The sequence below is a fragment of the Tachysurus fulvidraco genome, chromosome 2 (genome assembly GCF_022655615.1).
Source record: "Tachysurus fulvidraco isolate hzauxx_2018 chromosome 2, HZAU_PFXX_2.0, whole genome shotgun sequence".
NCBI lineage: Eukaryota > Metazoa > Chordata > Actinopteri > Siluriformes > Bagridae > Tachysurus > Tachysurus fulvidraco.
Window position 1 is genome coordinate 29,138,619 of NC_062519.1, and position 25,540 is coordinate 29,164,158.

The 25,540-nt window shown below is 37.4% G+C and overlaps 1 protein-coding gene across 3 annotated transcripts in view; it reads left to right on the forward strand.

The window, feature by feature from the left end:
- LOC113657924 (inactive N-acetylated-alpha-linked acidic dipeptidase-like protein 2) overlaps window positions 1-25,540 on the forward strand; it is a 217,419-nt gene that overhangs the window by 122,067 nt on the left and 69,812 nt on the right. For all 3 annotated transcript variants that reach the window (XM_027170096.2, XM_027170093.2, XM_047810598.1), the window contains exon 6: window positions 21,690-21,833. In XM_027170096.2, the coding sequence (XP_027025897.2) occupies window positions 21,690-21,833 (144 nt within the window). The remainder of the gene's footprint in view (window positions 1-21,689; window positions 21,834-25,540) is intronic.

Consider the following 25,540-nt stretch of genomic DNA (forward strand, 5'->3'; position numbering starts at 1 on the left):
AAGTCATCAAATGCAATACTCGCAGGAGCTAGATGAAATGGGTGCTTTTCTAATAACTTAGAAAATTCCAGTTTAAAAGAGGAAGGCATCATTTTTCACAAGTAATGGTGCGTTCGCTTGCAGTCTGCTGTTATTGTTCCTGTTTGTAGTAGGCACATCATTCACCAGGACAAGCGACAAAGTTTCAAGCTTTCACACAGCTGATGTAGAAACACCATCCTACTGTGACACATGCTTGTTAAAAGATGCGTAATGATCAAATTAGGAAGCAGTTAATATGTATAGCAGTCATGAAACAAGATGATTTAGAACAGTTGCATGATATTCTCTCTAAATTGTGTGGCAATAATTGCTGTTTTTATTTCTTCATTTAGATCCCATGCGTAAAAAGTAATATAGTTCATTGAATAGTGAATTTAATCAAAACGTGGTGTTTCTGTGTTAGCTCTATGAGGGATTAATCAAAGTTTGTCTCATGTTAATGCGATTTGGATTTCATTTGACATTATCGATATGAAGAAAATATACAAACTCTCACTGTACATAAATCACTGTATGTTAATGCAGTTAAACCATAGAGTGAACTTTTATGCCAAAATATAATTAGAAGCTGCATGTAATAATTCTTCCCCGGTGCCTCACATTATCTAAACGAATAGGTTTAAAAGTCATTCCTGTACATATGTGTGCATCGCTTCTGCACAGTTTTGAAGGTCAGTCTACTGTATTTAACACACTTACCCATGGCAGTAGACCTCACTGGTGCCCTGGCTGTCCCTGGCATTCTGCATGTCTGCCATCGCTGGGACATGTCATTACTAGAATGATGGTGCGGGCCTGCTGAGTGCGGGCACAGTGGAGGTTGCAAACAGATGTCTTAGCAGATGTTTCATGCCTACTCCCTCTCTAGTAAAATCTCTCTGTCAGGTATTCAGAGAGAAAGAGAACCTAGCGTGCTCGTTGAAAGCCAAACGGCCGTCCAGGGACACATGAATTATTCAGCTCGCTGGAATATTGTCTTCATGTTTGTTTTGCATGACAATGAGAGTGAGTTTGAGCAATCGGCTTTCAGCGGCACGGGTCAAAGTGGTGTCATTTGATTATTCTTCACAAACCTTAGTGTGGATTAGATTGCATAATACCGTATAAATAAGTTAAAATATGATACTCTTGAGATGAGAGAGATATATCATTTTTTTCACACGGATTTCTTTTTCTAGGAAGACATTCTGTTGATATTAAACAAAATATAAGTGAAGTAAAGACCGGAATTGTAATAATCGAGCCACTTTCAGAGCATAAACGGCAGAAAACAAAAAAGACAGTGCCTTAATGTGCACAGCTGAATCATTTGAGATAAATTAGTATGTGTGGTGTATCCTAGGGACCAGGTGTTAATTTAACATTCATAATTTTACCATGACGATGACATGACCTTTCTACTCCGTACGATGATTTTGACGTATTTGCTTTAGAGCCATTACCACAATCCAGCTTCCCAACAGTTTTTAGACTGACTGAGTTATTACAGGTATTTAGTCATTAGTAGCAGTATTATTTACAGATATTAGTGAACCAGTATCAGGATGTATTTATTTATTTATTTATTGGACACTTTAAAGCACGTTTGTAATTTGCTTTTCCAAGTGGTGTAAATGTAAAATGGACAGTACTGGGTGAGGGTTAGTTAGTTAGTTAGTTAGTTAGTTTATATATATATATATATATATATATATATATATAGTCATGCTTGCCTGCTGGGGAAGAAGAAATTGATAGTTCCGCCAAAGCAATCAAATAATTCATACCAATACCAACTAACAATCAAAATAAAAGTAAATAAGTACATATATTTTATGCATTGTATTATAGAGTTAAATAACAGTTACATACTGTACCTACATAAGTCCTTCATGACAGCTGACTGAATGCTACAAAAAAGTACAAAAAAAAACTTTTTTTTGCCACAGACAGCAGCTCTGGGATCTCAAGTCAACATAAAACCTGAGTCAGATGATCTAGATTTCTGTTGACCTATGATAATTTTTTTTTTAGGATACTCTTACTGCTGCATAGTGAATCGTGAACAAAGCACAGTGAATTAGGAAGCGTTTCTGCTGACGAGCAGTTTGTGAGGAAGAGTTATGACACTAATGACAGTCTAACCTTGCATACTTTACCTGGCCCCTGATACAATATGAGGATTAAAATCTTATCAGCGTAGTATAACAGTTATACAGTATGTTTAGTATATATGAGTGATTATCATTATGTTGAACTACTGAGATCTATAAAGAAATCACTTTGAGCATTTTCCTTGACGACTTCACAAAATGACAGTTATCGATCTCTTTTATTTGTTATTAGGTAGATCTCGCATACCAGTTACATCAAGCTATTTAATGTTGACAAATATCTTTAACCTGTACGACCCTCTGCCTATTTTAGAGCCTCTTGCATGAAACACATTAGGAATATTTGAAAAATTCTGGTACTTAGAATAAATATATACCGTATATTACATGTTACAACAAAACCAGAATGGTTGTGTTTGTATTGTGTAATGGCCAATCTTTGGTTGCTTTTGGTATGGTGTTCGAATTGTGTTTTGTTTAGGTGGAAATGGTGTTGGTGGTAGCTGAGCTTCTTCCTGTACTTCTGGAATTTATCAATTCTGTGGGGCTAAGAAAGTGACAATGTTGCATGTTAATATGACAGAAGCTATGTCAGTCAAATCAGTTTAATCAGCATAGTGCATGATTACATGATTATTAGAATTTGACCTCGGCCTGGAAAATGCATAAACATTTTAGCAAAAAAAAAAAGTTATTTAATTGAGGTATTATATCTTCTTGACTTTAAATCTGAGCAAAGCACACACAATTACCAACAGCAATGTTTATAAATGTTTCTAAACATTAACATCGCTTTAACTTGCTTGTGGTCAGGTAACAAGAGCAGAGCCGGGTGCAAGTGCAGTTTGTGGATGTTTAATGAGATCAGGGCAGACAAATCCAGAACGTGAGACAGGATCAAAGTCAAACACAGGCCTGGGTCCGGCGTTCAACAAACAGAGCAAATTAGGCCAACACAAACATGTGAATCAAGAGACGGTCAAATGGTCCAAAAACCAGTATAGCATTCAAGGCTTGGTAAAATCAGATGCATAGGACAATCTGAGCATTACTTTGCAAAGTCATTGTAAATGAAAGCCTGTGTTGTAAAGCGTGTGTTCCCACGGAAATTCGGCCTCAGTTCGCTTCACACGTGTTTAAATGTTTAAGATGTTTTAAAGTAGGATTCCATGAATGTCATAATGCTATCATTCATTTATTAAGACAAATAACAAGATTGGTCTCATGATGCACTATTCAAAGTGCAACCTAGGTTCTGTATTGGTTATAATGTTCTGAACACTATTTATCATGTGTTGTATAAATACCGCTTACTAGGAACTGCTATAAACGTCATGCATTATCATAAGTGATTGTGTGCATAATGGCTTCTAAATGTATTGCAGCACGATAGGAATGTGTTCATATTTCATTATAACTCTGAGGTCTGTAGAAAGTGTTATGAATGTGAATGTAGGCATCTGTACTTCTAAGAATCCTGGCTGCCAAATATTCCAAACAGATTAATTTATAACTAGTGCTATCTCAAAACTCCACAGCCCTTGTGTTCCCCATGTTTTTTCTGTCTGATATGAGCTGCCATACCTACAGAAATGATCCATAAAACACAGGAGTTTTATTCTCCATGCCTGCTTTTCCAATAGTAAAGCAACAGTAACGGTCGAGAGTTATTTCCGACATTATCTTCTCACAAACTGGCGACCCATGAGAGAAACACGACAAATCAAAAGGTGGAAAGGGTACAGTATCTGCATCAATACCATTATCTAGATCTAAAAGAACATAGTTGTTTTCAATTATTATAGATAAAGCTTTCCTCCTTCCGGTTGCCAAATGAGTCAGTAACCAATATGAAATGCTTCCTGCAATCATATTTTATTAGGCTGTGATTCAGTTTATAACTGTATATGATACATGGGTCAAATTTACATGCAGTCTGTAAAGGTTTTACGTGTTTTGTTTTCACATGCAGTGGGCCTTACACACAGAGCATAATGTGCAAGATTTTTTCACAATATCGCCTCATTTTTTACTTATAATTTCTTCCCCTTGTATATAAGGTTTTTACGAATGATTAATTTATACTAACTTAGTTTTTTCTTGATTGATTCCTGTATTATCATATTTTATTTTTTTACATGTAACTTACACACTTTTTACACATGGTATGTTTTTCACGTGATTTTTTTCCCTCACCCAATTTTTTATTACTTTTTTGTGTAAAAAAATTATTAAATAAACAAATTCAAGTAAAATGCATTTTTCTGTACGTATGTGTTTTTCAAACATGACAGAGGCATTATCTTATTTTTTATATGCCATTCAAAGATTTTGTGTACTTTTATGTGGCTATTTTTACATTTTATTTATATAATATAATTTATAATTTTCTACATGTGATTTATATATATATATAAAGTAATTATTTTTAACACCAGATATTTTCAAATAATTCAGGTAGTTTTAACTACAATGTATTTCTTTCACATGTCATTTACACATTTATTTAGCATTTACACATAATTCAGTGTGTTTTTTATACATTGTTTGTTTTTACATGGCTTTTGCACAGGGGTTCTTGCATACACAGTCATTTATTTTCCCCCTTGACCACCCCTCACCCCCACCTAATTCATTTATTCTCACATGCTAATTTTTCACATCTATGGCATGTTCATATGAAAAATTTCACACCACACTCTTCAAAAGCTTATCACATTATAAAATGTATGCGTTTTTTCCATTACGATAACCTTTCAGGCATTTCTGCATATTGTCTCCTCGCCATCTTTATCTAACTGAGGAAGAGATGATGTGAAATACATGAACTTTTTTTTTAAATGACTTTTACATGTTAATTTTGAGTTGACAGGTGGGTCTTTTCACTCAAAGAATTGTTTCCCCTGGGTAATTTGGCAAACTTGTTAAAGTCGCAAGGAGGCTTTGAATAGAAATGTAATCATTTGCATATTTATTTAAATAAACCGCAGTTAAGGGACCTGTACTGAAGTCTTTAATGAACAAATGGTCGTCACTATTGTCCGAGAACAGTTGTTCTCTATACCAGCCATCTTTCTTCGGAGGTTCTCCCCTCTCTCTCTCTCTCTCTCTCTCTCTCTCTCTCTCTCTCTCTCTCTCTCTCTCTCTCTCGCTCGCTCTGTTTATTTCTCTCTAGTCTTGACACAAGTCAAACTCAGTACATGTATGCAAATAATAAATTCATCATTACAGCCAAACATCTACTGGCTTATTTAGGGTGATGTTTGAAGGTTATTTGTAACACAGAATAAGTTTGGCGACATATCATCTCTGCTTTTTGTCCTGGTTATGCCAGAATCAGCGCTGAACTCCAGCAGACCCAACACGTCACATGTCCTAACAACTTACACCTGTTCTGTGTTACTAGTAATAAGAGCACTCTTATTTAGGTTCTTTGTTTGTGTGTTTCCTTGCCAACTGTTGTTGTTTGTTGTGTACTGTATGTGTCACTGCCTTGCTCATAGTCACTGCTTTCTGTCTTGTCCGTTGTTTGTTTTGCACCTTGTCACATAAAAATCTGCACTTGCATCACCTTGGTCTCCATTATGTAGCACCTTTAAATGATCAGGCATCATTAGTAGCTCATCCAGTTGATGGGTATAACACATTCATGAACATTGTAAAGGCAATCCACACAGAATGATTTCCCTACACTGCTGGAGCTATTTGATTATCTGGTGCTGATGATGATTCTAACTGTAGCAGTAGTGTTTAACAGCAAGCCACTGCGCTTTGGAAGCATCATTTTGAACAATGCATGAAAATTGCTGTCATGTGATGTGACATTTCCACTAACAAACATGCAAATAAACCTAAGGGCGTACTACAGAGGTGAGACATGGTGTAAACAGCATTATGGAAATCTTCCTGCTTTCTCCAGCCCTGTGTTTGCGTTTGTATCATGCTGCTACTGAAGTAGAAATGGTCTTCAAGGCGTTAAAATTACACCGACTCTCATCATATTTGCATTGTCGTTTCCCTAGTAACAACATCACTGTTTGCATAGCATGACATTTACTGCTATGAATTATATGAATTTGTTCAAAATGGGTAAACACCAAAACAAGTGTATTATAGATTCATTGAGATCTGCTTTGACTGAAGTGGTTGATCACTGAATAAATATATATGCTGAAGCACTGTGTAAACAAAATACAGTTGGCTGCTTAATGTATGTTAGATAGGAGGACATGTGGAACATCATTCTGTGGCACTAGGTTGTCATAAAGTTTCTTAAATTTATCCTGGTCAAGGTTTCAGTGGATCAAAATGCTGTCCTGGGAACATCAGGCACATGGCAGATGAATTCAACCCAGATGGGACATCAATCTTTGGTACAGTAGGACTCCAAGAATGCAAACACACGTACACACACAGACTTATTCACAACTTTGAGCAATTTAGTACAGCAAAACTACCTAGCTGCATGTTTTAGACAGTAACCAGAGCAAAACCTAAACATTTAAGGTGTACTTTCAAGTACATTAAGCTTATGTTTCTGTAAGAATGATACTACAAGTTTGGAACACTTGAATCTTTCCCCTATTCCTCATTGCAGAACATGTTAAAACTGCAGTCAAGTCTTTTCTAAGTCTGATCTGAGTTCAAGTCAAGGGCATCTGGATACCTGCTAGCCTGTGTTTTAGTATCGCTCTATTGAAAAGTATTTCTTATGGATTATCACTGTTTTCTAGCCTAACAGTCCTACCTTAGTCCTTAATGCTGAAACTCTTCCTCACAGCACAACCTGCCACTACCAGATTTCACCATAGTGGTTTTTGGTAATGTTTCCCAGATCTGCGGCCTCTGTGGTGGTCTATGGACAATTACTGTATGTCTCATGGCATGTGGCTTGTATTTTTGGGCGTTTTATTTCCGGTTGGTTTTCCAAATCATACCTATATAAAGTAAATTTACTAATGGTGAAATATAATCAGGCAGTCTCTAGATGGTAGATGAAGAATCGCTATATAGGTTCAATGTAGATGGCTTCTTTTATTAATTATTTTTTACAAATCTCTGAAAAATCTGGATATGTTGTTCTCTTCAATCTGAACATGTGTTTGTTTTTTTTTCCATCTAAATTTTTTATAGAATTAATCTACGTATGTAACATCATGAGAAAATCCTCAGTATAAGCTTAAATGAACATAGATTGTTATAGCAGTTCTGGTATCTTATTCTGCATTTGATGTGGGTAATAGCAACAGTAGCCCTATAAGGCCATGGCTCATTACTCCGACTCTAAAAAGGTCACAACAATTCTCAGCTTGACATGGCTCAATCTGTACCACGATACCCACCATTATTTAGGAGCCCTTGCTGTTTAGCACATTGACTGTATTAGACATCCTACTCTCCAGTGTCCATATGTTGTCCCTCATTGCACAGAAAACTGCAACAGATTAGAATGCACAGGGAAATAGCACCAGCTGCCAATTCAAGTCCCGCAAATAAAGCAGGGGATATTCGTCTGTGCTCATCTTTTTCTACTTTTGACCTGGAAAAGTGGATATAATACACCAAAAAAGGTAGTTATAAGGTACATAATTGGACTGTTATTACCTTTTAAAATAAACTTTAAAGGCACGCTTTAAATGCACCTTTCTATTAAAATGATACATTCTTAAGGAACAAAATGTGTACCTTTCGATTGTACCACCGCAGCATCACTTGACATAGAGAAGGAGGTCAGTTACTAGGCAACGTCTTAACAGGAAACTCTTATTACTTAAGATTTTCCAGATTGACAGAATCAGTGCAGCTAAATCACTGGAAAGCCATAGACCTAACATTAATACAATAATTTACATGTTAACTGCATTGTTAATTCCCAAATACCTGCAACGTCCTGTGTGGAAACTGTTACGGTTTTGTTATTCACTGGACACATTCTGCCCAAAATAATCTTAAACCCGAGCGACATCATTATCAACCTCCACATAATATGGTGCTGTCTGATCACCTCTACAGTATGATTGCACTACATTAAAATTTTTGTTACTTAATAAAAATAATTGATATTTAAATACATTGAAATGTTTTAGATTGTACAGTAGCTTCTCTCTGTTACCATATGAGTGAATATTCATGTTAAAATTTGAAAGTTGAGAGGTCCATTGATCTGAAGTTTCTGCCAAGTATCTAGATGAGCGACATGTAATTTGAAATTCAATCTCTGATCGTTGTTGACAGACATGACATGGTTTGACAGACTATGCCTCATGGATATTAGAATGTCAGTGTGCAACAATCCTACTAAAAAACTACAAAAAAAAACTTTAATTAAGGGAAACATGAAAATATTTTGCCAAAATTATACGGAAATGTTTCTGGCTTTTCTAGCCTTGGCTTTCTGCCTGTAAAGCTTACACTGGTAAATGCAGTCATGCTGTCAAGGATGTCTAACCCTTGTTTACATGTCTCACAATTTGCTACAATTTCGCATAATTGTACACTATAGCGAATCTAACAAGATAGCGACTGTCAAAATGTTAATGATACTCCTACAATTTCAGATAATAAGAAAAGATAGCAGTGTTACATGTTCAGTATGATGTGAAAATATATTTTAAATGTGTAAACGACCTACTAAAAGGCTTTTAATGAGAAGATATGTTGGCCAATAGTACAGAACCCAGCAACATTACTGGGAACAGGTGTTATTTGAGTGAAGAATTGGTGATAAGTTTTGTGTTTACATACCGTGATAAGACCGAGACTGATGCAGATAATAATGATAATCAAAGGGACAACACATTTCTTAAAGGGATTGGGTGCATATTGGCCTGAGATACAGCTCAGGTTTAAAGATTTTCGGGACAGAAACTGTCCTCTTAAATAACGGAACCTAAACAGGGTTTTTCAGGTGTTTAATTAACAATGCAGCTGACATCTAAATTCCTTGTTTAACTGTTAAGCTTATTACTTTCTGTGATTTAGCCGCACTCATGCTGGCAACCTGGAAGATAGTATGAAAAATTCCCTGTTAAGATGTTGCCTAGTAACTGACTTCCTTCTCATGCTCAAGTGATGCTCTGATAGTGCCATCAAAGGTACACATTTTGTACCTCAACTATGTATACTTTAGATAGAAATGTGCATGTGGTGTGTACTTTTAAAGCTTACCATGATATATCAATTTTATTCAATTATTTCTAGCTTTAATTATGTTGTGGGTACTATAACCATGTTTCAAGATCACAGACATATACTGAAGGTCCAAAGGTAAAGGGTCGGCTTTTGTATATTATTTAGTAGTGTATAGGTTTATGCTAGGCGAATATAAGTAAAATAAAGTGGAGGGGGTGGGTGGAGATTTTTTAACATGGATAAGTGTGTTCTTAGGCATGACATAAAGGAGAGTATAACACAAGTTAGTAATAACCTAAACAATATAACATTTCTTGTGATGTTGGTTTTTAAACAACATAATGGATAAAGCATTTGGTATTTTATGCACGGAACAATATCTTAAGGCAAAGCATTTGCATTTTTATTGGTTTAAACTGCCACATTAATACAGAAATCGTTTATTGTGATGCGGTCACAATCGTGCATATACAGTATTCAGCATTTTACATTAGAAATGAACACGACTTTAGTTTACAAGCTATACTTTTAATATAATGCTACTTGAATGTGGATGCACTCGAATTAAACAAATATACTGTGACAGTGTTCAAAGAGTAAAACTTCTTTTAACAGCCCGAGTATAAATATACTGTATCTTGTTCGGTTTATTGACATGTTAAAAGTGCTTTAATTCAATAATTTAATTCCGTTGGTGCATCCTAAATAATATAGTAATATACATATAGTTTGTGTAGTATGTGCATACTGAAAAGAAAAGAAGTACAATTCAAGTACCAGGATGATGTACTTATTCAACTAAAAAAATAAATGTGGAATGTTGGACGTGTCATGCCGTCAACGCTCGCAATATCAGCTAAGGCATGGGAATATCAGAGAAAGAAATTTTAAATAGCTGGCGACACTCGACTGGAAGAGAGATAACAAATATCTTTGAAGTTAATCCATGTTGTGATATTTATTTTTCAACAAGAATAAATGAAAAATTCACTGAATTCTTCTAAAGCCAGTGCCATCACTTCATGCACGTTTGATGTAATTTGCCATTGACTGGGAAACAGATTTATGCTTCATATTAGTAAAAAAAAACATTACTGTTCCATTTTAGTCGATATTCTTCACATACATAATTCATATACAGTACTAGACAGTAGAGTACTGTACATGGAGCATAGTGTAAGTGCAAATGTCTTTGGGACACAGCTTGTGTCTCTGTTTTGTTCCTTTGGGCCTTTTGCATGGCAGATTTAGATGATAAAGTGTAAGATGGTTTGTACTTGGTCTGCAGTTTATGTTCAATGTTACATACCTGCTATATATCCAAGTGCTTTTCTCTCAAGTCACAGTCTGCTCTCTTCTTTGGCATACCTACTCACAATCCCACAGCCCCTGCCATATTTTCCATCAGACATGGCAAAACGGGAATAATTCTTCCTGTAAAGAATTTACTGTCCTGTGATCCCTTTGGTATTGAATCCATTCATCTTTTAGCATGGGAATGCAGTGGAGGTTAGCATGAGGATTTACACATATCTCTGACAACCAAGTGCTGATGTAGAAACTGGTGTGTGTGTGCGTGTGTCTGTGTGTGTGGACTTGGCAGGTATGAATACTAAGCATGGCTCTATGTTTGATACAGATTAATGCAACCTTAAAGTTTAAACAACACTGTGGAAGTGTTACATCCCTGCACTTTAAAGCCTCACGTTACCTTTAGCTTTAGTGTGAGATTGACGGTCGCAGAAAACTACACAAACTACTGCAATTGCTGTAGACTTAAAGGATGGCTGACCATGTTGGTCTGTTCTGCGGTGCTTCCATACCTCACTAATTAATCACCTTAATTGTGTGCATTTATCGATTTTTCACCTGAGTCAGCCTTTGTGTAGCACAACTATAACAAAAAGAGAAACCAGTGGTCAGCACTCAAGAAGTGTTTCGATGAATTGACCACAAAACTAGTGGGATCTCAGGAGAAATAGCACACTTATTGCTTGTTTCTTTGTAATTTGCTTACACCATCCACTGCAGCGGAGTCTGAACAGGATGCAGAAATAATCCTGCAAACAACATGACATTGTGCTTGTTTTGGCAGCCAGTTTGGCAAGATTAAAAATAGAAAATGTACTAAGAAGACTGCGTACTGATTCATAAATAACTACTGAGTGTACTCCTATGATTGAAACCAGCAATGTTTCCTGCTTTTCTATTGCTCGGAACCTAATTTCCGCACTTGGTGTCTCATTTGAAGGAGACAGCCACATGATGCCTGTGTTTTTTATATGCCTCCTTCCAGTGACTATATGGCGACAGAGCGTGCCATTAAGCCATCATTAAAATCCAATCATCATTAAATAAGCATTTGCTATTTCCCAGGTCTGTTGCAACTTCAAAGCTCAAGCCTAAAAACATAATAAAGAGCAATTAAAAAACAATGGAATGTTAAAGATCCTTGATGCCTCAGCAAGTGTCCTGGACATCAGGGCCAATTTTACATCTTGTCCATCTGCAGATGATTAAAATATACTGTGTATGCCATTAATTGATGAAAAACGTAGTACACTGGCAGCATTGGCCACTGCAATGTATATCAGACATTTTCAATTATACACAATCACTGAATTCAGCAGAAGAGACCGGAATGCACGTAATTCCTAATGAAATGGTTTGAACCCGTGTTCCTAAAGCCGATGGCTTCACATCTATTGCTCTTTAATATAATAGCCATATTGTCACCCAAATTTGATTGATAATGCTATATACAAAACAGAACATGTATTTCTTTATATATTCTATCATGTCTCTTTTCTTTTCTCACGTCTCCTAATTTTACAGGACATCATGCTACTCTGTGCATGTGTTCTGTTGCCAGCAGTAACGCTCATCTCCTGCCCATGGTTAAACTTCCGACTGCTGCACTGCACGCACACATTTTGATGATAGAGACCTTGTGAGCCCAATGGGACTCATTCTGTTCATGGAGCTGTTCATTATCTCCATTCCCACTGACTGCTGTCCTCGCAGTTTACACCGTGTGCTCCGTGTAGACAGATCAGTCGTCGTCAGTCTAAGAGAATGAGCTGCTGTCATAGATAGAGGATGCAGTCTCCTAAGACACCATTCTCTATTCACATCTCTGTGCATCGTAGGTCTGTCTCTTCTTTATGTCCCTTTATTTCCATGATGGCCGTCTTGAGCACCTCCAGACTAATATTCAGCAACCAGACCTATTAATTTTAATGCTTAGTCCTTTGGACTCACTTTGATCACTCTCACAACAGCAATGTATTCCTCCCCTTCTTCTCTTCACAGTGTGCCGATGTGAGCTGTTTTTTTTTTTTTTGTATTCATCGTGCCGACTGGCCATTATGTGACAGAGGAGGGTGGGCCTGAGCAGGCTTGCGGGTCTAAATTGCGCTTATGTGACACTCGGGTAATAAGGCTAATGTGAGGTCCGCGCTTGGCGCTCAGTTCCTGTCTCTGTTTAACCCAGGAAGCACAAATTAGTGCAGCAAGCCCTTTTTCCCTTTTCACTAATGCCTATTAGTCACCTTTCTATTCATAAAGAGATTGCAGTCAGTGTCCAAAATGGCACTATAATTAAAGAAGCATAGAAGCAGGAATTTTTAGGTGTTTATGCATGCTTCACTCTAAATAGTTCCTATTATAGCCTGTGCCAATTTGCCCATTAGCTTTAATTTCTAGTTTTCAGTAAGTTCAGCAAGCCCACATGGACTAATTATGGCTTCTTCTGTGCATCTATTGTGCACATCTCTGATAGGGCCAAAAGCTGTGACGGGTTCTGTGTGAGTAAACGTTTAACAGTGATTCATCCAAATGCATTATACTGTCCATGTGATGTCTTGTTCAGGCCATCTCCTTTGCATTTCAAAGAGATGAAAGCTTTGATGGACTGTCAGAAAGCTTTTGAATAAGCAATTACCAGTGAATCCTTCAATTCAATATGGAAACTTAAGTAATTATCAAAAAAAAGGCTTGAGCATGTTTCTGTGAATTATTTAGTCTGGACTCATAGACATCAAGTGCATGTTATTAGAAATGTGAGAAGTGATCTTAACTAACACCAGCTTCCTTCTGTGTGAGGATTTCTACAGGATCTTTTAGTATTATCTCATATGTCAATGGAATAAATGAACAAAATGAAGGTTTTTTTTTGTGGACTAGTAATTCTTACTTTCTGCCATAGCTGTCTCTGTGTTAGAAAAGTGCCAAGATTGCGAATCATTTTTTGTTGTATTTTTGTATTTTGTTTGTATTTTTTTTATTGTTGTTATATTTAGCTAGCCTCATAAGAATAATTTGACTGATTATTTTTGCCAAGTCTCAGTCAAAAGGCAGTCAAAAACAGAAACAAAACAGATTTTTCCTTCAGTGTTTTAAATGATTACAAACATTGTAAATGAGTAACAATAAGTGGCAGCTCAGTGGTTTAAATAATGGAATACTGATTGTAAGGTTGTGAGTTCCAATCCCAGGACCACTGAGATGCTAGGAATGGGTTCCTTAGAAAGGACCTTAACATTCAACCACTAATTTATTTTAAAATTGTAAGTTGCTCTGGATAAGGGCATCAGCCAAATGCCCAAAATGTCATACTGAATCTTTAAAAAAATGTGAATACATATTTTGATAAAAAAAAATTCTGGCTGCAACAATCACAAAACACCAAAATCCAGGAGGAACTGAAAATTGAGAAAGGAAATTAGAAAATTGAAAAATATGTGCATAATGAATGATAAATAAATGAACAAACTAATAAATATATGGCTAGGATCTGTACAATATTTGAAATGCAAGTTCTATTTATTTAACTTTTTTTGGGGGGATGCATAAACTTTCAGATTAATATATAGGTTATTCAGCTAAACATTTTTTTTCCCCATCCCTATTTTTTTTTTTTACTGTTCCTCGTTCCTAAAAAAAATCTAATAAATTCTATGCAGACATCACCAAGAGTTTTCATCCCTCATACTCTTTCTGCCCTATCAGCCACCAAAACACTAGACAATCATGGGCCTCTGTGAGCTCATGTATGTAGAAGAGGGTTGATGGCACTAAAGATCTATTTGCTGCCTTTATGTGACACAGAGGAAACATACTGTATGATACTGGAGAGTTATTTGCTGCATAAATGCATTATAAAAATCATTGTTACACGAGGGTCTTTCTGTCCTATTACAGAGGACATTCACATTAAAGTGCATTTAGAATGTTAAAAACGGTTGAATCTCCTCTATGGTTTTGCAGTGCAGCAAGTAATAGGTTTTTTTTTTGTGTGTGTGTGTGTGTGTGTGTGTGTGTGTGTGTGTGTGTGTGTGTGTGTGTGTGTGTGTGTGTGTGCTACAGGTACTTCTTTTGTACTTCTACAGGTTTGCATTGTGAAACTGTTTTTTTTTTTTAACCCACTGTACATTGTATCGCGACCTTTTTTCTAGCGCAAACAGACACAGATTCTAGAGAAATATAGCAGAAATATGTGCTTCTCTATCAGAGCCCAGAAGAATCATGGCCTTAAGCCCTTTAGTAACGTTCAGGTGTCCTCCATGACTGCAAGCTAATGAAAGGCTTATCACGTCCCTCGCTGTTCCTATCGATTAAAGCAATTCTCAATTTACCTCACAGCCTGGGGAAGCTGCTTTCATCGTTCTGACCTACTCACACACAAGCTGTCCTTTTGCGGTATTATTTTATTTTCTCGTCATCAACCTGTCAAAAGCTTACTTGCATTACTGCATGAAAATAAAATGGGAACGAATAGATATTGGACTAGTGCTTTCATCTTGAAATATTATGCATTCTTTTCATTTTGTAGCTTGGAAACCTATTAACAAATGATCTTACCTAAAGTCTGTTTTATTGCAGTGTTTGTAAAGCATTAAAGTCGATAGTGTCATGTGAGGCTTTGAAACAAATCCAAGGGTACCTGCTTTCAAAAGCAAGCAGGAATAGAGTGAGTTAAAGAGAGCCAAAAAAAAAAAAAATACAAAAGAGACACGTTGGAATAAGCCAAGCACAATACTAATGTGGACTAATGATCAATATGGCACCAGGTTCAGAATTAATTTTGCATTCATTGCATCGTTATGATTGATTTAAAAGCATATTACCTAACGTTATTAGCACAGTTACTGAAATTTACCCCCCACGTTGGCATTAATAAACATTATTCCTTAGCGCTTTTTAAATGATCAGTTTTGATTATGTTGATCCATATTGCACAACAAGAAAAATTGGCCAGTTACTCCAGATTCCTGCATGTCACTGGATTATAATATGATACTTGTTATGCATGTGTATGGAAGACACTTCAAAAACAAAAAAGAAAATGTGTGTAATTGCTGATATGTCACATCACTGTCAGCTACGAAGAGCAACCACAGCAGCTTACAAAAATGAACTATATTCCCCACAACACACACACATTTCTCCATTCACAGTTTCCCTCTTGCTGATTAAACAAACTTGTGTTCAATCAGAGACACATACACACAGACTCATTCAACTCACTGAGAAGTACAGTATTTGTTCTCTTTACATTCTCGTCCTAACATTACCAAGCCTTTTTTCATATTTCTGAATTCATTGTTTTGACCAGAGGGTTTACCTTTCGATTACCCCTGCTGATGCCCTGTGGTATTCTGTTTGCTCATCAACTGACCATTGTCAGATTTTGCCTAATGTTATGGACTGTTTGCCTTTTTTTTTTTTTTTTTTCCCATTAAAGCTCCTTTACATGCATGTGCATCCACTGCAATGAGTTTTTATGACAATATGGTGAATTTGTGAGGAGATGTTTATTTAGCATTTATGGAAGCACACTCCAGTGATGGTGCTTTGAAACAGTCATTGCTGTAGGTTGTCTTTTACAGGAAAAACTTGTAAGCAGAGGGATTTCTAATATCTCAGTAAAAAGGCAGCATGTGTTTCTTGTCTTAAAAAGAAAACAGAGAGGCTGTCAAGTGGATGGGCATTTCTAGCTGCTATAACATAAGTGATACCAGGAAATAATTTGTTTCAGGGATTTTTAATATATGGAATATATGATATATATTAATATGTACAGTATGTAAAGGATAAAAAGTACACTTCATTAAGTATTAAAAATTTGAATAGTCATACTCTAACAGGAATAGCACACTAACCTGTTAATTATGTAAGGAAGAAAATACAATGGAGGAAAACACATGCTGAATGTGAATACTAAATGTTAACTAAACATTAAACAACAGGTTATGGCTGAAATATTTTCATACTGATCTAAGATGGTACTAATCTAAGATGGTGCATAACATTCAAATACTCGGATCGACGTAGTCAATGTGCAAAAATCATAAAATAAGCTAAATAGTAAGTATAGTATTTACATCAGAGATGGGAACTTGAGTTTGGGACTTACTACCTTAATCCATTAAAAGTATTACTAAAAGTAATAGGCATATATGAAAACCTTATTTTCGGACCCTTTTTGCGTGTGTTTTAATCCATTGTGATAGCTACAGTATGTGTCACGAACTTTGCGCTGAATTCTGTGAGAGAGCTGTAATTTTGCAGTGAGCTAGCCTGATAGTTTGCAAATGACAATGAACTTCTGTAATTCCTTTACTTCACTGAGGCGATTGTGTTGGGATTGAGTAAGACAGAACCAGTCAGTGCATAATTCACCATATTTTAAAGATTTAAAGTTTTATATATTGAGATTATTGTACTAATTCAGTTTTGTGACAGTCAGAAGGAACAACTGGAACGACTATAGAGGTCTCTTTCCTTCATCTCATTAAATACTGATCAGTCTGGTGCCCAGATAATCACATAGCGAGTCAAATTCTTAGAGTTCCATTTCAAGTAGTGAGGCAAGCCGCGTGCCTCGTGGCTTGAAACGATCATGGAGGCCTCGGACTCTGTGGGTGTCCAACCTCTTAGATTGCGATGCCATATTGAAAAAATAATTACAAATAGTTATAAAAAACACTTCCTTTCAATTTGCATTCATACAGCACAGGCCAGTTCAGTCTTCAAGCACTCTGCATTTCTAAGACTACAGACATTTTTAATGAGTGTAAAGTTTGTTTGCAAACATCTTGAATGACAGCTTAGTGGTGGTACAGTACATATGGCAGTGCTATATGTCTGTCATGCTCAGATAGGCTAGCTTGTGAACTACTTTATATGTATATGTGTAGTGCAGGGTCGTGTGAGATATTAAAGATTAGTTTGTCTGATTTTGTTATAATAAGGGTTTGTTACCCACCATTTAAATTAAGTTTCAAATTCTTCCACACCAACCTAGGCAAACTATGCCTTCTGGAGCTTGCTTTGTGAACAGGGTCATTGTCATGCTGGACCAGATCCTCGTCTCGTGATGAATGTAAATAATAATTTTACAATTTTATAATCATTTGCTTCCAACATTGTGGGTAAGACCCATATATGAATGTTCTGGTTAAGTGTACACATACCTTTGGCCATATAATGCATGTCTTCACTTCACTCTTTTTCTTCACTTCACAGAAATTTAAAACATTGGGAACCTGACACTTTCAGCAGAAGCCAAGTCAGCTGAAGTCAGCAAAGTCAGCTGAATATCTACTGAAATTCTCAAATGTCACAATAAACCAATTAATATACAGCTAGAAGGAGCTTAAATAATCAAATCTTACTTACACTGTTACTTATCCTATAAATACGCACTGGTTCTACATTATTTAAGCAGCTTAGAAGTGCAAATTCTCTTTCCTAAGACTAAGGGATGCATCAGTAATTAGCTAAGGCCCAATAACACTGTTTTACCTGTGAAATGTATTTCACTGTGTCTGATGCCTTGTGATAGACTGGTGTCTCTCCAGAGGAAATTCTTATGTTGCCTCTACAGTACTTTGCCACATGGTGCAATACAACATTAAATGTCATTGTCAGTTTGTTACTGTAAGTAGTGGACAGTACAAGATATAATGTGTGTGAGGCAAGAGAAACATCCAAGATTGGTTTAATGGCTGAATAAACATGTACATTGGCACCATTGCCAACATTTCTATCATTTTCTGAAGATATACATTAATATAATCTCATCAGCTTCAGTCATTTTGGCTATTACCTTGTAATACAAGGGAAGCCTGATAGCAAATGAGTAATGAACACTTACCACTTTGTTTTTAATACTGTACATCCATAATTCGATTTTAAAGAAAAAGTTAAAGCTGGGACAATTAGCTACTTTACGTTTTGGAATTTGCAGATGCCCTTATCCAGAGCAACTTATATTTTTATCGTTATACAACTGAGCAATTGTGGTTAAAAGCCTGGCTCAGGGGCCCATCGGCAGCGTGGTGGACCTGGGATTCAAACTCACAACCACTAGCATGTCCCATAGTCCCAAAAAGTGACACACTTCTTTCATTCAAACCAAAGACCAGAAAGCTTACAGTTCTGCCATTTCTCTATCATTTTTGTTTTGACGAGAATGTTTGCTCAATCTATTTAGTTTTGGTTCATCTATTTTGTATACTATATTGTGTACACACTTGATGTGACAGCAATTGGATGTAAGAGCGACACAGGCTTAATGTTGTAAAGCCCCAGTGGACGTTTCTCCATGATCATTTGATGCAAGTTTCAATAGGGTCGATCATAAAAATGACCCATAGAATTATTTTTGCAAATAAGATAATGTTAATGGCTTAAATTATAACCTTAATTGTATTTTTTAAGAGTGAGAAGGAAGGCTTAAGCAAATGCATAACCACGGAGTCCATGATGGATCTGAATCTGATGGATCATGGAGTACTGATATAACAGTCTAGGGTGCTGTGAAATATGTAATGTGATTATGAATGGCTTGAGTAGGATTCCTATTGTATATAATGGCTGCAAAGAAACAGCATTTGTTTGTTACAACAAAAGCTACAAAAGGGTCATACCATTAGGCTTCAGTGACTTGTGAGGTATGCTAGCAATTTCTCTATATATCAAAAGAATTAGTTAGCTAAATTTTCAATTCAATTCAATTCAAGTTTATTTGTATAGCGCTTTTTACAATAGACATTGTCTCAAAGCAGCTTTACAGAACATAAACATAGAGCAGAAGGTAAACATAATTAATGATAAAGGAAATAACGAATAATAAAATAAATAAGAATTAACAGAATAAAAATTCTAGATTATTATTATTAGATTATTATTAGATGTATATTTTTAGATGTAAATTTTAGTTTTAGTTAAGGTTAGCTACTGACAAACTGAAGAAATGACTTCAAATTCTGTGGTAACTGTAAGATATTTATGCTAAGATTTTTTGTTTGTTTGGTTGTTTTTTTGTTTGTTTGTTTTAACTTAACCTGATCATTCTTGCATGACATACGCTCACTGTTGGTACGTATGCTGACAGTCCTTTTTTGAACAATGATGAAATGAGTTTTAAAATTTTCCATGGATAATCTTATCCAAAGGTGGTTAATGAGGTGGCCAAGCTTCATGCTATGATACTTCACAAGGCCTTAGTTACACCCATACCCCTTCAAGCCCATTTATTTTTACCAACTCTTATAGTTGTTGTAATGCATCACTAGGTTGCTGGATGTTAAAGTTAAATAAAGTTAAAGTTAAATAAAGATAAAAACAAACCCTGGTAATATAGTGCAAGAGATTAAGAAGTTGACTGTCATGGTATACTCTGTGTGTGTGTGTGTGTGTGTGTGTGTGTGTGTGTGTGTGTGTGTGTGTGTGTGTGTGTGTGTGTGCCTGCGTGCGTGTGTGTGGGTGTGTTTGTTCGTGTGTGTGAGAGAAAGAGAGCATCTTAGAGCGAGAGAGAACAGAAGAAAGTGTGATAACGTCTGCTGTAATAAAGGAGTGGTAGAAGAGTAAAAGAAAATAGGCTCTTGTTTTTTCTTCGAACACTCCAATAACATGGACCACTATATCAGCTTTCTAGCTGCCTGTGGCCCATCAAAAGGCATCAACACTGCCTCATTGTGATTGCCAAGGACAAAACCCGTCTTGTTCTTTGATGTAGCAGCACTCTAAGGGTAATATTTTGGAAGGTGTTTTTTTTTTTTTTTCCTTTTCTTGGTGCTGTATACTTTGGAAGAGTGTTTTTAGCTGTTCAAGATGCAGAACTAATTGGGTACTGCATGATAAGAGATACTGGCCATGTCCTTGCTTATTCTTTTTAAATGTAGAGAAAGTTCTTTTGGCCAATCTGGAGGAAGAAGCGTGCTTTGAGAATGTCCCTGTAGATTTACTATGGAATGCTTTTCACACTCTTTCTTTTAAAATTCTATTTTATCTATTTTACTGCAGCCTGTTTCAATTTGAAAGCCCATCTCCTACAAACGAGTTGTATGTCGTGATCATATTATCAGATCCCCGAAGGAGAGAAATCCATTTATGGAAATGTTGAATTATCTTCTTAAATACACACAATTTATGGAAAATTAGGATATTACACTGTTACATGCTTCATGCAGCCACAAATAACAATTTATTGTAAGGCTCATTCATAAGTGTTGAGCTAATTAACTCAAATTATCTCGTTCCCCTATATACCATCTTTGGTTTCTGCAACTCAGGTGTAGATAATTTCATCAGAGCCTTGTGTACAATAGATCCATTCAGAATCATATGATCTATCCCCATTTCTCCGGCAAATGATTGAACGCTCTCCACTGCTGTCTTGGCTCTGCTTTAGATTTTAATAATTGTTTTTTGTTTCATATAACTTTATCAGGGGAAGGTAATCAAGTGAATGCAGAGCTCTGTGGTCTCCTGATTGTTAGCAGCGTATGACTCCGACCTATTACACCGGTGTGGGAGAGCTGCTGGAAAATTGAAGCTGCTAAATAAATTTGTTCCTAAAGTGGGATTAGGCACACCATTCCTCCATTTTAATAAGGCCAAATCAATGGAGCATTGCACCAACCTAAAATCCCTACTGGGTTTTGCCAGAGCCATTACTTCAAACCTAAAATCCGCCAACGCATTAGCGTAGCACCAGTGATCCACAATCAGCGGCAGGGAAAAAAGCTTTAATACAAACAGACACCTCAGAAATCCCGCACCAACCCTCTGGACTCTCCTGTGCTGGATTTAGGGTGGATTATAGCCACCTTCCCCGCTTATTTCCAAGTAGCACAAGATCTATGGATACACACCACAGGTATGCACAGCTAAGTCCAAACTGTTTGCTTTAACTACATTTGGCTGCTTAGGTAGAGTTGCATTAGCTGGAGTACCATTAAAGATATTGACCAACCAGACAACTTTTAGATTGAGGTACTGTAATTAGCTTGCTCTTGCATGCTGTGCTAAATGGCTCATTCTCCTGATGTGTTAAGCATGTTTGAAGGCAATCATATGCATTGATGGGCTGGAATTCAGGCTTTTTGCTTTCTCTTTTTTTTGTTTTGATAGATGGCAGTTTCAGGGAAGATCGTCGCAATTTGACGTCTCTGTTGGTGCAGCCAATATCAACCGAGCTAGCCAAAGAGTTGCTCTCTGCACCTGGTGTCCGACATAGCCAACCTTGCATTCCTATGAAAATGGCATCAGGCTCAGGTAAACATACTGCATGTCATATCACATGTCCTATACCTAAAGTAAAAATTCCACAGATAACAATTCTTGACACATGCACTTATGTTGTGTTATGATTTATATGTAAGAAGTTAATGACTGAGTGACATGGGGGCATGGTGGCGTAGTACATCTTGCCTCAGTCCTGTGTGTGGAGTTTGCATGTCCTCCCACAGATTGTATCCCCCATTGAAAAGACCAACATTGTAGCCTGATATTCTAGGCATCTATAAATTGTCTGTATTGTGTGAATGGATGCATGAGTTTGTGCAGTTGTGCCTTGCAAAGGGTTGGTACCTTATCCAGTGTGTCCCTCACCTTGTGCCCCAAGTCCCCTAAGATAGATTTCAGGCTTCCTGTGATTTTATGGAAAAGCTACTAAAGAAATTGATGAATTGATAGATGCATTTGGAGATATGATGTGGTTACCACAAAACCACTGTCGTTTCCTGACTTTCCTGAGTTGGATAAATGAACGTTGCATGATAGGTTGATTGGCATCTCTGGGAAATTGTCCATAGTATGAGAGTGTGTGTGTGCCCTGCGATGGGTTAGCACTCCGTCCAGGGTGTATCCTAACTTGATGACCGATGACGCCTGAGATAGGCACAGGCTCCCTGTGACCCGAGAAGTTCGGATAAGAGGTAGAAAATGAGTGAGTGAGAGAGAGTATGTAATGTATGTAAACCATTATTGATGTTACAGCCAATAAGACAGAGCCATGCTGTTGTAGAATATTCTACAGGAGGCTGTCTATCTTAAGCATCACTTTCACAGAATTCAGTTCTCTAGTGCTGTTCCCTAGAGCATCCATGAGTGTCCTCGCACAATGCAGCTGGCTTTGGCACAGTACATAAAAGAGGCTCTTCAGAGGCGCAGCTAGTTCACAGTTAGCAGAAATTCCATGCAACTTCCTCAACATGGTACAATGCTTACTACTCCAGAGATAGGTAGCCATGTAATTTCTGCAGCAAGGGTATCTGTTTTGGATATTTTCACTGTAAATAATGTCACAATCGTGTCAAAACATCCACTTACATACAGTAAATAAATGTTTGAGTTATGGTTAAATTCTTCATCTGCACCTTTGTAGAGAAAAAAACCCTTTTATTCACTAATAGGACCATATTTAAAATGAGCAACTCAAAACGACCATTTAGATTCACAAGATGTATTAATATAAATGCAGGAAAACTTATCCATATTTGCATTCATCCTAAATGAGTGTTTTTTTCTGGTCAACCCACTCAGATTATTGAAATTGCCCATGTGAAGTTCACACCTTCAGTGCTGCCAGTTTTTTTTTTTTTTTCTTGTTTAGTGCTCTTAGGACACAAGATTTTCAATCACACCTACACTCTATTCTATAAAAGAAGCACTTAACTTTAACCCATTTTTATCAAGTGAGAAAAGGTGGACTGAGAAAGCTGATATTTCCCCCCTCAAATGCGATAAGATATAGTATACACTAGAATTGAGATACAAAGTGGACACTAAACAAACGAGAAGATGATATCTAGGTAAATTTTGTGGTAAACAAATACAGAATATTGAGAATATATTGAAGTTTTTCACAAACAGTCTTAGCCAATTTTATTGTGATTTAAGGAGTCTTAAGATCATTACACGTCATAGTGCATGAGATGTATTCTGCAACAGATTCAATCTCATTACAGTATATGATGGAGATTCTACACCAGATTATGCCAGGTTATGTTAATTCCCTTTGATGCTGCATCAAGGCTGCATCAAATACCAATGCCACCACGCACCAGTTGATGACTTTGCCAGAGACAGTAAGAGAGCATGAGCAGACTTGGAATAGAACATCAATGGCCCTGAAGGACCTGGGACCCTGTAGTGAGGTCCAGGTCCAGGGTATAGAACCTGATAAAGATGTGCGGAGAGGACCAATCTTCTGCAGCACAAATTTATTCGAGGGGAGCACCCCTGGCCAGGGCACTGCACAATGAGATCCCCTAGTGGAGTGAGCTCCCCTAGTGGAGTGAGCGCCTACTACCCAATGTTCGAGGCATTGCTTGGAGACCAGAGTACCCTGGCTCCCAAAGCAGACAAACAGGGAGGATGACTTGAGCCACAAACTTGAGCGGTGGACATATGTTCTCACGGCCCTTACCAGGCAAAGCAAGTGCAGCCTCCCCTGTTCTGCCGACTCAAGAAGCAGAGGACAGTAGGTCTGAAGGCCTTCCTGGGCTCAAAAGGGGCTTTGAGCAGCCCCTCTATGACCACCAAGAGGTCCCAGGATGGAAGGCACAGTCTGCAGGAAGGTCTCAGTTGCCTAGCACTGTGCAGAAAAAGAGAGACCAGGGGTGCCTTCCCAAGGAGGTCCCGAGGACTGGTTTATGGTTTGCAGCAATGGCGGTCACACCCCGGACACAGAGCTGGAATGGAATCATGTGAAGCAGACCCAAAGGGATAATGTTGACTACTGCCGCCATGAAGCCGAGCACTCTCTGCATCTCGGCAACAGAGAGGCTTTGGCTTAACTGAATAGCTTTCACTGCTGACAAGATGAAAGCCACATGACTGGGAGACAGACATGCCTGCATCGTGGTGAAATCCCAAACTAGCCCCAGAAAGGTGGTTCTCTGAGAAGGAGAAAGCACACACATCTCTGGGTTCAACCTAAGGCCTACAGTACAGATCTCATATGTTCAAGCACAGCATCTCAATTCAGGTAATTCAGTACACGGATACCCTGGAGACGCAGTGGTCCCAGGGCAGTGTCCATGCACTTCGTAAATGTTCGTGGAAATAGTGTGTCTTCCATGGGAACAACAAAATACTGGCTGTAATACAGAGTTTGAAAGGGAACATGTTCTATGGCCTCTTTCCCCATAAGCGAGAGAAGTTCCTAGATCTGTGCAAGGAAAAGGGAGCTGGGGCAGACTCCACTTACCCCTGAAACACCAGAGGCAGCAGGGCAGGAATTAGGGGAAGTTGCTTTGGGAAGGACATTCCTAGGAATCCAAGCCCTCAGGTGTCAAGATTCCATCTTAGCCCACCTATCAGAAATCACAGACCTAAGGTCCTCTCTCACTTGACGGGTATGGAATTGGGCATGCTGGCCAGCCTCTCTAGCCTCCCTAGCCATTCCATTAGTTTAGAAGATTCCTTTTTTCTCATTCTATTGGTGGCTTTTATATACAGTATATATATAAGTATTTAGTAGTGTTTAAGAGTGTTAGTAGTGATATAACTATTTTATAGTGATGGTATTTAATCAATTGTTGGCTGTCTTTGGCCACAGATTTACAGAGGCCACTGGTGTACATGGAACGTTATGCTTTTTAAGACCATTAGTTTCAACTCATAAATTAAATATTCTTTCCCAATGTGTGAATTTTGTCTGCAGCACCAAATTATGCCACACTGTTAAGGTGGCTTAAACTGGCATATTCCCAAATTAATCAATTTATCGTCCTGGAATCCAGCAGCACTAATTGGCTGCCACCTATTAAAATAGCACTTGACACCACAGTAGTGTACAGTATCTTAATAATAATAGAAGCAGCTCACTTTTTTGCTCATGGAAGGTCTTGCTCCAGATTGAGTACACGGCATATACATTCGCCTCTGGATTCTTCTTCCTGCAATCACTTCATATTTCTTACATTCTATTAAAGATAATTAAACTCGAATAGACTTTGAAACCTAGGGTAGGAATG